Source organism: Bombina bombina, chromosome 3 (genome assembly GCF_027579735.1).
Source record: "Bombina bombina isolate aBomBom1 chromosome 3, aBomBom1.pri, whole genome shotgun sequence".
Lineage (NCBI taxonomy): Eukaryota > Metazoa > Chordata > Amphibia > Anura > Bombinatoridae > Bombina > Bombina bombina.
The window spans coordinates 1,139,504,257-1,139,518,864 of record NC_069501.1 but is presented as its reverse complement, the minus strand read 5'-3'; the positions used below and the strand labels follow the sequence as shown (position 1 = coordinate 1,139,518,864).

General features: G+C 36.4%; 1 protein-coding gene across 1 annotated transcript in view; it reads right to left on the bottom strand.

Annotated features, from left to right (window-relative positions):
* Window positions 1-677: 677 nt before the first annotated feature.
* XPO4 (exportin 4) overlaps window positions 678-14,608 on the bottom strand; it is a gene marked incomplete in the record, with an annotated part of 418,847 nt that continues 404,916 nt past the window's right edge. The window contains 6 exon segments of the mRNA XM_053708521.1: window positions 678-1,969; window positions 2,943-3,035; window positions 3,606-3,723; window positions 4,139-4,269; window positions 4,825-4,943; window positions 5,262-5,442. Of these exon segments, the coding sequence (XP_053564496.1) occupies window positions 1,772-1,969; window positions 2,943-3,035; window positions 3,606-3,723; window positions 4,139-4,269; window positions 4,825-4,943; window positions 5,262-5,442 (840 nt within the window).

Here is a 14,608-nt window from a genome sequence, read left to right as displayed (position 1 = left end):
ATAATGTGTTAAAATGTGCCTGTCTCAAAAAGATAAAAAAAGCTATGGAAAAATACAGGCTAGAAACTGATGGTCAATGTTCATTTTGCCCAGTGGACCCAAAAAAAAAAAAAAAAAAAAGCAAGGAGTGCTTCTAACATGATCCAAGACACACACTTTACATCTATGTATGCATCGTAAACAAGTCGTAAATGTAAAGGGTGGAAACTGGATGCTCCATATATGAAATAAAAAAGCATTAAAAGACAGAATATTTTGAAGAGTTTAAAGTACAGCTTCAAATAAAACAACTATATTACTTAGTATATACGATTTAGAAATATCCTACTGTACATGAGACTATATACTTAAATAACCACAATTTAACAAGTTTTTTTTTTTTTTTTTAAAAAAGGAGAAGATCACATGCCCAGTAATTACTGTATTCTGTCTTATTCTGTATTTCAGAAATTATTGACATCTGTGGCATTTGACCTGCAGAACTTTGGGTCTAGTAAGCCATAATTATACTACTATATTATAAAAATAAAGATCTGATATTGGCAAACCGTTATTTACTATGTATAAGAATACCGGTCTGATCAATGTAAAAGTTTATAGTGTGAATTCAGAATACCTGGAACACTGACAATTTAGAGAACTAGGTTGTTAATATAAATACAATGAAACTGCAACTCTGATGTTCATACTGTACATTTTATACAAATTTAAAAAAAGAAAAACAAAAAACAAATGGGAAACATTTGACTGCACAGTAAGCATAATTTGCATCACCTAATGCCCCAACGTAAAAAAAAAGTGTATAAATTTGCAGCTCACACCCTTTCAATCAGTATTGCTGAAACTAACAGTCCATCTGAGAATAAAAAGAAAAAAAAACACAAATATATATATAGAAGCTGTATTTGGGTGTGCAAACTGAAGTACGCTCATAAGGTCCTTGCATCTGAGATGTTCCCAGAAAACAGAAGTTTAGACTGTAGTTTCTACACAAGAGGTCAATGCTGGATCCCAAACACCTCTTGAACATTAAAACTTGCTCTGGGAATAGTACCAAACCATATACATATATATATACACATAGAAATAATTTTTTAAGGCAATGAAATGGTGACAAATTCCTAAGATTCGTTCTAAGAAACGAAAAATATACATAATTTTCCCCACTTTTCTGGACTTCAGGCTGGACAGAAAGTAGAAAAAAAGAAACATGCAAGGCTTGGTTTGTCTACACAAAAATAACCCCACAGAAGTTTTTTTTTTCTTTTTTTTTCTCTTTTTCTTAAAAAATGCCATTTGGTTTTGCCATTGAATCAGAAGCAGGGTACGGGGGTGGGAGAAGTTTAAAAAAAAACTCTCACTGCTGCTTTAACACCTTTTCATGTTGGTGTTAATCATATTTCAGTCAAACATGGTATTGAAAAACAAAAATCATTCTATAAAATCATTCATCAGGCAGTATGCTTCTGACCAAGGGAATATAAGAGAAAAGGCACTGCAAAAAGCTGGATCTGTGCCTAAAAACTGCTTGCAGGCATATGGAAACTTGTTTAAAAAAATACATTTACCCATTCATCATCGTAGCACACAAGTGCTACACAAACAGTCTTACGGGCCAAAATCATCTTGAAGTCCCTAATTAAGTTAAATAGTCGGGCTCTTTAATACAACTAAAAATGTATGTAAGAGCCCTGAGAGCAGGTCGGGGATTTATACAGCCACCTGAACTTTTCAGTGCATTTTGCAGAAAGGGTCTACACAGTTCTGCCTCCTATTTAACACAAAGGAGGCCACCAACATTGGCCATGAACTCCTCTAAGCTCTTGAGGAATGACATCTTCTGCTTGCGATCTAGCGTGGGAGGAGTGCTGCTTGCTGTAAGTTTGTTAAAGGCATCGGCTAACCGCTGGTAGATTAGAGGATCCTGCTGACTCGACAATAAGGTTTCTACCAATTCAGCATACTCTGCCTGTAAAGACAAAAAGAATATAAAGACTTCACGCAAGAAAACCTCAACAAGATCTGTTTATACTATTGTACTGGTTGAGTGAGATACAATCCATTTTGGAACATAACAAAATACATAAGTGTTTTGGTAAAGCGCAGCACATGCTTCCCACATTATACCAGACAATACACCCAGTTTCAACACATATATACACATTAACAAATCAACTTGCCTAAACTTAGACAGAACTTCTTACTATTGTGAAATTTGGATGGTTATTGTTGGGGAAAATTTAAAAGAACCTGTAATTCTGCAATTGCCGCTTGAGATAAATCATTGCTTTTGTCAAAAGACAAAAAACAAAACATGTGAATGAAAATTATTTGAGCGGTGTTTATAATGGATACATGATTTAGGGAGCTCTGACTTATCGACTCACTTGTACTTCTTTAAAGCATTTTTTTTTTTAAGTGAATGTCTGACAAAGGGACCACAGTGTCCTGAAAGCTTGCAATTGTATTCACTATTGGTGAGCTATTAAAGGTATCACCTGTACATCGCTTTTGTTATTTTCTTACAAAAGGATTTTTCTTTTTTTTCACCCCAAACATTTTAAACTGACATTCTCACAGACACTGCCAGATTATGATCACACACATAATTTTGACACGTCCAACAACATTTAGTAAGTGATGTTTTCAGAAGTAATGAGTGCACAGTCTATGCCATTGCTTTTATAGTTACACTAAAACTTGGCAGAATCACAGTGATATTTACTACCTCCTAAGAGCGGGACGTGATAAAAGGTCAGTGTGTTATTGGGGTAAATGCTGCTAAGCAAATATAGTAAAATATTCATAGCCGAGTCATATTTAGACGCTGAGCACTCTGCTTGCTCATTTTCCATAAGCATTAGGATATGACCTAGCAAATATTTTTTTTATACAATGATAAAAGCTGGCTGGGTGAATAAAAATATTTAAAAAAGCCATACCTGATTTAAACAGACCAAAGTGTAAAATGCTTCACCTGCAGCCGTTGTCATTTCAGTGTTGTGTTTTTGTAAAACAAGCATGTCAAAAACCAGCTGAAACCATACAGAAGAGCAATCAGTATAGCATTAAAAATTATTTCTAAAAATAAAAATATTTATAATGATACTCATTTCCTATCAAATAAATAATAAAAATAACTAGTTTTGATCCAGGAGCAGAAAGCATTGCTTAAAGTAAAGGTAATCTTTGGTGAATGAAAGTCCTTTTTAAAAAATACTATTAAAAACAGGGGCACTTTCATTCATCAAAGTTTACAAAGCAGCCGTTTTGATTAAAAACTTACCTTTTTTTCTTTTCACAGCCAGAGCAGCTTCCCCCTCCTGGAAATCTTTTCTTCACACGTCAGCAATGACTAATCCGGCTTCCTCCAATAACGGCTTTCCCCCCAGGGTGGTTATTGCCTGAGGCCATGCTGTGATTGGAGGAAGCCGGATGTGAAGAGAGGATTTCCAGGAGGGGGAAGCTGCTCTGGCTATGAAAAGAAAAAAAAGGTAAGTTTTTAATCAAAAAACGGCTGCTTTGTAAACTTTGATGAATGAAAGTGCCCCTGTTTTTAATAGTATTTTTTACCTTCACTTTAAGCTTGTGATCAATATTCTTACCTTGAGAAAGTGCCTTGTTGCTGCTAACAGAGGGGAATCTGTCTCTTGTGCTTTAGCACACTGTTCAGCCAGAGGTGTTAATGCTTCCAGACAAAGCTGGGAAACCTCTGAACTCATCCTAATTTTGAAAGTTAAGGAAATTAAATTTTTTTTTTTTTTTTAATGAAACTGAAAAACAAAATGGCTTGTAGTATTGGTTGTAATCATTTTAAATCTACTTAATAGGCATGTGAGCAGGGTTCTTTTTAATGGGTGCAGCATACAAATGAATTTACTGACCACTCTGCAAAAAATTTGGTTTGGCCAATTTTAAGCCAAGATTAGATAATAAACTTTTTTTTTTATTATTATTATACAAAATCATTAAATACAATTATGTTAAATTAAGCAATTAATTTGTGCTTTGGATAGCAGAATGTTAAAAAGTGTTATACTGCCTTCACCGGGCTACTTATTAATGCCACATGGCTCGCAATTTATTTTTGTAGAGAACACAGATATCTGAATGGGCATAATCTCAAATGAAAGGATACGCAGTCATCCCTAATTCAAGGGAATACATCAGACTCTTAAACAAGTCCTCTGGAAGCTGTGGAATCTTCTCTGGAAAGATCTCACATATAAACGTGATGAGCTTGTAGTACTGATTACATAAGGATGGAAACTGAAATGAAACAAATAATTGTTAGGAGGTAAAAAAAAAATCTGCAGAGATTAATAAATTTGTCACAGAGAAGCCATAAAAAATATGAAATATAATGTGGTGCACTGTGGGAATGACAGGCTTGATATTGGTGTGAATCCATAACACAAGGTCATAGCATGGGCACAACCTGCCTATTAGATCCTAGTAATTGGAGCTTGGTTTTGAGTAAGTCAAAAATAGGCACAGATGCCAGCTTGGAGTAGGTGTCGTAATGACAGGAAGAACAAGGCGTGTTTATTCCTAATTTATTTAGATCGACATGAGTGTACACTACCTAAATGCCACCAGTTGAGCATTTGCGTGCAGTTTAGAGTTAGTTTAACAGCTGCTCTCGGTTTAAGAACCCAATTTTAATTATGAGCTTTGCTGGCATGGAGCCAAAGCATTCCAAGCTATATTATAACTCAAACAAATCTATGTTTGAAGGGTTTTTTGTTTACCAAAAAAAAGGAACATTCTCAAGCTTTGAAATGTCATCAGTAACCCTATCAGGGCGAGGACTTCAATACTGACCTTTAATAAATCTTGTGACATTAAGGGTAGTACAATATTTACGCCATACAAAACCACATCTGCTGCTGATACAGGTCTGTTGGTAGCTTGTCCCTGTTCGTGTGGTCTAAACACTTCATCTAGAATGACACATGATTTACACACAACACATTCAAAAAACAAAATCATACACTGCATCAACAAAACAGCTTTAAAATGTATCTGCTATAATTATTAGCCTTAAATAGAGCACAAACCACATGGACACACTACAGAATTTGGATGAGGACTATTAATAATGTAGAATTAAAATGCAAAATTACAATATTCAAAAGGTGCACAAAGATCTAATTTTTATTAAGTTGATATTTTCTGATACCACACGTGTGACAGTGTATATGGGACAATACATTTAGCTATCCTGTAGGTATTTATCAAAAATTGTTATAAAATTATACCTGTATCACTGAAGTCAATGAATTCTTTGGAGAGGAGATTTGTAAGGAGTTCCATGATTAGCAGAAGATCTTGGTACTGGTCCTCCTCAGCAGCAACATCAACACGTTTCCTCCCAAGGTTGTTCTTAGAATACACTTGCAATAGAGTCAGACAGGCTTCATACAAGTTCATAGCTTTTGACTTAAAAAAAAAAAAAGTAAATAGATATATTTTGGGCAGCTTTAATATGTAATTCAAAAAAACTCATGCAAATTTAGATTTCTTTAATAAAGTTTATTATTTTAAATGTAAAAAAGTCAGTGGGTCCTGATAATATTCATCCAAGGGTTTTAAAGGAACTTTGATGAGTGCTAAATGCCTCATTTACCAATCTTTTTAAATCAGTCACTAGTGACAGAAGTTGTTCCAGATGATTGGAGAATAGCAAATGTAGTACCACTTCAGAAAAAGGACAGTAGGGAAGAATCTGGTAACTACAGGCCAGTTAGTTTAACTTCAGTAGTAGGGAAATTAATGTAAAGTCTCTTAAAAAAAAAAATATTGACCTACATAAAGAAACAATTTAGAGGACCAAAATCTTTTACTTCATTTATACAAAAGTATTAGACCAGGGTTGAGCAGTTGATGTAGCATATCTAGATTTCAGCAAAGCGTTTGAGTCCATCCCACACAACAAACTAATTCACAAACTGTATATCCTTCATCTAGACTCAATTGTGAACTGGGTAGAATGCTGGCTTAAGGATAGAAAACAGAGTGTCTTAGTAAATGGAGTACATTAAGCAGAAGGGGCTGTTACTAGTGGTGTTCCTCAGGGGTCAGTTCTGGGGCCTGTATTGTTTAACATATTTATACTGTAGATATCAGCAAATGGCTACAGGGGAAAGTAGGTTTGTCTGCAGATGATACAAAAATATGTAATAAAGTAGATGTTCCAGGGGGATAGACAAAATGAGAAGTGATATATGACGATTGGAGGATTTGACAAAATGACTGGGATCTAAAGTTTAACACTGTAAAGTGAAAAATTATGCATTTAGGGAAGAAAAAACATAATTTATGTAAGAACTTACCTGATAAATTCATTTCTTTCATATTAGCAAGAGTCCATGAGCTAGTGACGTATGGGATATACATTCCTACCAGGAGGGGCAAAGTTTCCCAAACCTTAAAATGCCTATAAATACACCCCTCACCACACCCACAAATCAGTTTAACGAATAGCCAAGAAGTGGGGTGATAAGAAAAAAGTGCGAAAGCATATAAAATAAGGAATTGGAATAATTGTGCTTTATACAAAAAAATCATAACCACCACAAAAAGGGTGGGCCTCATGGACTCTTGCTAATATGAAAGAAATGAATTTATCAGGTAAGTTCTTACATAAATTATGTTTTCTTTCATGTAATTAGCAAGAGTCCATGAGCTAGTGACGTATGGGATAATGACTACCCAAGATGTGGATCTTTCCACGCAAGAGTCACTAGAGAGGGAGGGATAAAATAAAGACAGCCAATTCCTGCTGAAAATAATCCACACCCAAAATAAAGTTTAATGAAAACATAAGCAGAAGATTCAAACTGAAACCGCTGCCTGAAGTACTTTTCTACCAAAAACTGCTTCAGAAGAAGAAAACACATCAAAATGGTAGAATTTAGTAAAAGTATGCAAAGAGGACCAAGTTGCTGCTTTGCAAATCTGATCAACCGAAGCTTCATTCCTAAACGCCCAGGAAGTAGAAACTGACCTAGTAGAATGAGCTGTAATCCTTTGAGGCGGAGTTTTACCCGACTCGACATAGGCATGATGAATTAAAGATTTCAACCAAGATGCCAAAGAAATGGCAGAAGCTTTCTGGCTTTTTCTAGAACCAGAAAAGATGAAAAATAGACTAGAAGTCTATCGGAAAGACTTAGTAGCTTCAACATAATAATACAAAGCTCTAACAACATCAAAGAATGCAATGATTTCTCCTTAGAATTCTTAGGATTAGGACATAATGAAGGAACCACAATTTCTCTACTAATGTTGTTAGAATACACAACCTTAGGAAAAAATTTAAAAGAAGTTCGCAACACCGCCTTATTCTGATGAAAAATCAGAAAAGGAGACTCACAAGAAAGAGCAGATAATTCAGAGACTCTTCTGGCAGAAGAGATGGCCAAAAGAAACAAAACTTTCCAAGAAGAAGTTTAATGTCCAAATGAATGCATGTGTTCAAAAGGAGGAGCTAGAAGAGCCCCCAGAACCAAATTCAAACTCCAAGGAGGAGAAATTGACTGAATGACAGGTTTTATACGAACCAAGTCTTGTACAAAACAATGAATATCAGGAAGATTAGCAATTGTTCTGTGAAAAAGAACAGAAAGGGCAGAGATTTGTCATGTCAAGGAACTTGCGGACAAACCTTTATCTAAACCATCCTGAAGAAATTGTAAAAAAATTCTCGGAATTCTAAAAGAATGCCAGGAAAAATGATGAGAAGACACTAAGAAATATAAGTCTTCCAGACTCTATAATATCTCTCTCTAGATACAGATTTACGAGCCTGTAACATAGTATTAATCACAGAGTCAGAGAAACCTCTTTGACCAAGAATCAAGCCTTCAATCTCCATACCCTTAAATTTAAAGATTTGAGATCCTGATGGAAAAAAAGGACCTTGCGACAGGTCTGGTCTTAACGGAAGAGCCCACGGTTGGCAAGAGGCCATCCGAAAAATAATCCGTCCATGCTGGAGCTACCAGCAGAACAAACGAGCATTCCTTCAGAATCTTGGAGATTACTCTTGGAAGAAGAACTAGAGGCGGAGAGATATAGGCAGGATGATACTTCCAAGGAAGTGATAATGCATTCACTGCCTCCGCCTGAGGATCCCGGGGTCTGAACAGATACCTGGGAAGTTTCTTGTTTAGATGAGAAACCATCAGATCTATTTCTGGAAGTTCCCACATTTGAACAATCTGAAGAAATACCTCTGAGTGAAGAGACCATTCGCCCGGATACAACGTTTGACGACTGAGATAATCCGCTTCCTAATTGTCTATACCTGGGAAATGAACCGCAGAGATTAGACAGGAACTGGATTCTGCCCAAACCAGAATTCGAGATACTTCTTTCATAGCCAGAGGACTGTGAGTCCCTCCTTGATGATTGATGTATGCCACAGTTGTGACATTCTCTGTCTGAAAACAAATGAACGACTCTCTCTTCAGAAGAGGCCAAGACTGAAGAGCTCTGAAAATTGCACGGAGTTCCAAAATATTGATCGGTAATCTCACCTCCTGAGATTCCCAAACCCCTTGTGCCGTCAGAGACCCCCACACAGCTCCCCAACCTGTAAGACTTGCATCTGTTGAAATTACAGTCCAGGTCGGAAGAACAAAAGAAGCCCCCTGAACTAAACGATGGTGATCTGTCCACCACGTCAGAGAGTGTCGTACAATCGGTTTTAAAGATATTAATTGAGATATCTTTGAGTAATCCCTGCACCATTGGTTCAGCATACAGAGCTGAAGAGGTCGCATGTGAAAATGAGCAAAGGAGATCGCGTCCGATGCAGCAGTCATAAGACCTAAAATTTCCATGCATAAGGCTACCAAAGGGAATGATTGTGACTGAAGGTTTTGACAAGCTGAAATCAATGTTAGACTTCTCTTGTCTGACAAAGACAGAGTCATAGACACTGAATCTACCTGGAAACCTAAAAAGGTTACCCTTGTCTGAGGAATCAATGAACTTTTTGGTAAATTGATCCTCCAACCATGATCTTGAAGAAACAACACAAGTCGATTCGTATGAGATTCTGTAAAATGTGAAGACTGAGCAAGTACCAAGATATTGTCCAAATAAGGAAATACCAATACCCTGTTCTCTGAATACAGACAGAAGGGCACCGAGAACCTTTGTAAAAATTGCTGATGCTAAGCCAAACGGTAGAGCCACAAAACTGGTAATGCTTGTCTAAAAAAGAGAATCTCAGAAACTAAAAGTGATCTGGATGAATCGGAATATGCAGATATGCATCCTGTAAATCTATTGTAGACATATAATGCCCTTGCTGAACAAAAGGCAGGATAGTCCTTACAGCTACCATCTTGAATGTTTGTATCCTTACATAACGATTCAATATTGATAGATCCGGAACTGGTCTGAAGGAATTGACCTTCTTTGGTACAATGAAGAGATAGAATAAAACCCCAGCCCCTGTTCCAGAACTGGAACTGGCATAATTACTCCAGCCAACTCTAGATCTGAAACACATTTCAGAAATGCTTGAGCCTTTGCTGGGTTTACTGGGACACGGGAAAGAAAAAAATCTCTTTGCAGGAGGCCTTAACTTGAAGCCAATTCTGTACCCTTCTGAAACAATGTTCTGAAACCAGAGATTGTGAACGGAATTGATCCAAATTTCTTTGAAAAGAACGTAAACTGCCCCATACCAGCTGAGCTGGAATGAGGGCCGCACCTTCATGGGGACTTAGGAGCTGGCTTTGGGTTTCTATAAGGCTTGGATATATTCCAAAGTGAAGAAGGTTTCCAAACTGATTCCGCTCCTGAGGATGAAGGATCAGGCTTTTGTTCCTTGTTGTGATGAAAGGAACGAAAACAATTATTAGACCTAAATTTACCTCAGATTTTTTATCCTGTGGTAAAAAAGTTCCCTTCCTTCCAGTAACAGTTGAGATAAAAGAATCCAACTGAGAACCGAACAATTTATTACCCTGGAAAGAAAGGGATAGCAAAGTTGACTTAGAAGACATATCAGCATTCCAAGTTTTAAGCCATAAAGCTCTTCTAGCTAAAATACTTAGAGACATATACCTGACATCAATTCTAATGATATCAAAGATGGCATCACAAATAAAATAATTAACATGTTATAGAATAATAATGCTATGAGAATTATGATCTGTTACTTGTTGCGCTAAAGCTTCTAACCAAAAAGTTGAAGCTGCAGCAACATCCGCTAAAAATATAGCAGGAGTAGAGACAGCCCCATTAACCTTAGGGATTTTGTCCCAAACTCTAATCTGTCAGATGGCACAAGATATAATTGCTTAAAACGTTTTAAAAGGAGTAAATGAATTACCCAAATTATTCCATTCCCTGGAAATTACTTCAGAAATAGCATCAGGGACAGGAAACACTTCTGGAATAACTACAGGAGATTTAAAAACCTTATTTAAACGTTTAGTTTTAGTATCAAGAGGACCAGAATCCTCTATTTCTAATGCAATTAATACTTCTTTAAATAAAGAACGAATAAATTCCATCTTGAACAAATACAAAGATTTATCAGCATCAACCTCTGAGACAGAAACCTCTGAACCAGAAGAACCATTATCAGTATCAGAATGATGATGTTCATTTAAAAATTCATCTGAAAAAAGAGAAATTTTAAAAGACTTATGTATACTAGAAGGAGAAATAACAGACATAGCCTTCTTAATGGATTTAGAAACAAAATCTCTTATGTTATCAGGAACACTGAGTATTAGATGTTGACGGAACAGCAACAGGTAATGTAACAGTACTAAAGGAAATTTTATCTGCATTAACAAGTTTGTCATAACATTTAATACAAACAACAGCTGAAGGAACAGATACCAAAAGTGATACACTTAGCTTTGGTAGCTCCAGCACCGGGCAGCGATTTTCCTGAAAGTGAAGGTAAAGTTCGATTGTTTTGAATGAAATCCTATACATATCAATACAAATAAATGGCACTTTCATTCATTAAAATTTATATTTTTACTTTGATCCTTTGTTACCTCCGTTTTTATTTTGCAGCTCGCTATCTCATATATCAGCCCGTTATTTTTCTTTTTTTTCTACATGCTGGTCACGTTTTTTCACCAGCCAATTGACTTTCTGGCCGTTAGGCGGCCGTCATTTGACGTCAGCATGGTCTTGGACAATATGCGCATGTGTTAGTTTTTTTTATCACACTGACAAGGCGAGCGTGGCCCCGCTTCGCGCATGGTTAATACAAACTGAGTTGTAAAACACACAGGACGAGATTACCGCATGCGCATTGTTGAGCATCAGTGAGTTGATGCGCATGCGCAGTTTGTATACTCGCCGTGCACGAGCCTTGTAGACACGTATAGAGCGGGTGGGACCGCTCTATACATCACAATATCAAAACTCAGGAAATGGCTAATGGGAGGAGTTTCAAACAGAACGGTAGGGAAAAAACAAAGCCCGATATTATATAAATAATTAATATTTTCAAAAAAATAACTTAGCGACTCTGTATTTCATATGCTTAAAAATCCAATACTGCAAAATGAACGCTGTAACTTTACCTTCACTTGAAGTATCTTCTGACTCAGTTGCAACGTGGAACATCTTGCGATATGTAATAGAAAAAACAACATATAAAGCAAAATCGATCTAATTCCTTAAATGACAGTTTCAGGAATGGGAAAAAAATGCCAGTGAACAAGCTTCTAGCAACCAGAAGCAATAAATAATGAGACTTAAATAATGTGGAGACAAAAGTGACGCCCATATTTTTTTAGCGCCAAATAAGACGCCCACATTATTTGGCGCCTAAATGCTTTTGGCGCCAAAAATGACGCCACATCCGGAACGCCGACACTTTTGACGCAAAAGAACGTCAAAAAATGACGCAACTTCCGGCGACACGTATGACGCCTTAAAAAGAAAAAAAATTTGCGCCAAAAAAGTCCGCGCCAAGAATGACGCAATAAAATGAAGCATTTTCAGCCCCCGCGAGCCTAACAGCCCACAGGAAAAAAGTCAAATTTTTTAAGGTGAGAAAAAATGATTGATTCAAATGCATTATCCCAAATATGAAACTGACTGTCTGAAAATAAGGAATGTTGAACATCCTGAGTCAAGGCAAATAAATGTTTGAACACATATATTTAGAACTTTATAAAAAAGTGTCCAACCATAGCTTAGAGTGTCACAGAAAATAAGACTTACTTACCCCAGGACACTCATCTACATGTTGTAGAAAGCCAAACCAGTACTGAAACGAAAATCAGCAGAGGTAATGGTATATATATATATATATATATATAAGAGTATATCGTCAATCTGAAAAGGGAGGTAAGAGATGAATCTCTACGACCGATAACAGAAAACCTATGAAATAGACCCCGTAGAAGGAGATCATTGCATTCAAATAGGCAATACTCTCCTCACATCCCTCTGACATTCACTGCACGCTGAGAGGAAAACCGGGCTCCAACCTGCTGCGGAGCGCATATCAACGTAGAATCTAGCACAAACTTACTTCACCACCTCCATAGGAGGCAAAGTTTGTAAAACTGATTTGTGGGTGTGGTGAGGGGTGTATTTATAGGCATTTTAAGGTTTGGGAAACTTTGCCCCTCCTGGTAGGAATGTATATCCCATACGTCACTAGCTCATGGACTCTTGCTAATTACATGAAAGAAATCCAAATGTTAATTACAGACTCAATGACTGTTACAACTAATTGTATTATAACGGTTGGTTATGCAAAACAGGGGAATGGGTAATAAAGGGATTATCTTTCTTTTTAAACAACAATTCTGGTGTTGACTGTACCTTTAAGATGATTTAAAATGTATTAAAGAATGTAATACTGCAGCGAGTAAGGCCAGCAGAATGCTTGGATGTATTGATAGAGATATTTGCAGAAGAAATAGTAAGTTACTTATGCCACTTTACAGATCACTAGTCAGGTCTCGTCTTGAGTATTGTGTGCCGTTTGTGGAGGCCATTTTTCCAGAAGGATTTAAACAAACTGGGATCTGTGCAAAGGAGGGCTACCAAAATGTTACATGGCTTAAAAAAACAAAAAAGCACCAGAAGCTTAATGACCTAAATATGTATAGCTTAGAGGAGAGAAGGGAGAGAGGCGATATGACAGCAACTTTCAAGTATATTAAAGGGTTAAGTAAAACTGAGCCAGTGAGTATTTTACATAAAAAGGACAATTCAGGAACAAGAAGTCATGCTGAGGGGGAGTATATTCAGGAGTAATTTGGAGGAAGCCCTTCTTAACAGAAAGGGTGATTGATTCATGGAATAAACAGCCACAATAGGTAGTAATGACAAACATTGTGGGGGACTTTAAACCCACATTTTTTCCCCATGATTCAGATAGAGAATAAAATTATAAACAACATTCCAACTTACTTTTATCTAATTTGCTTCATTCTTTGTTGAACAAATAGCTATGCACATGGGTGAGCCAATCACACAAGGCATCTATGTGCAGCCACCAGTCAGCAGCTACTGACCCTATCTAGATATGTTTTACATGCAAAGGATATCAAGAGTATGAAGCAAATTAGATAATAGAAGAAAATTAGAAAGTTGTTTAAAATTGCATGCTCTTCCTGAATCATGAAAGAAAGAAAAAAATTGGGTTTAATGTCCCTTTAAGAAAGCCTGGTATAAGGCTTTTCTATGAACTAGATACATTTATACTTTTAGGAAATATCGGGCAGACTTTCTGGGCCTATGGCTCTTATCTGCCATCAAAATCTATGTTTCTATTATTATTATAGAACAGTAAAAAGCATAATAAAGACTCAAACGTTTAAATAAACACAAAAAGCAGAAGATGGTGCAAAAAGTTAAAAAGAAACCAATGGGCAAGTGATCAACCCAGGGAGAGGGTGAAGGCACAATCAAATAAAAAAAATGGATATTTTGGCACTCTACATTAAAGTATTACACATACTGCTTCAAAGACAATTACTTATGCTTGTCTCTATATAATGATCAAAATGTGGAAACCTTAATGGGGGGGGGGAAGTCATCGGCTTTAGAAACTCTTGTTTCCCTTTACAACCCCCCTGGTTGCCCTAAGATTAAAACTGCAAATTAAAAAGATGAAGTTTCAAATTAAAATATAACAAATAGAAACTAAAAATATATATAAATAATAAAAAAATAAACCAGACAGTATCACATTTATGGTGTATTGGATACTTTTATGTTAATTTAGCTCTTAATGATCTATGGTTTACGTTAACCGATAATACGGTTTACTGATCATATAGTTGTTAAATGTATTTAGTGAACGTTTTTGGTTCACTGTTAAATGCTTGATTTAGATTGTAAAATGGGAGACCTATGGCCATTTATTCTTCCATGGTTGTCATTTACGTGGCAGACTTGGTCATCTGCAAAAGGTGACCACATCAACCTTGATATTCACACCAGTACAAATGCTAGTTTTTAATGTTAGAATAAAAAGAAAAAACATAATTTATGCTTACCTGATAAATTTATTTCTCTTGTAGTGTATTCAGTCCACGGGTCATCCATTACTTATGGGATATATTCCCTTCCCAACAGGAAGTTGCAAGAGGAT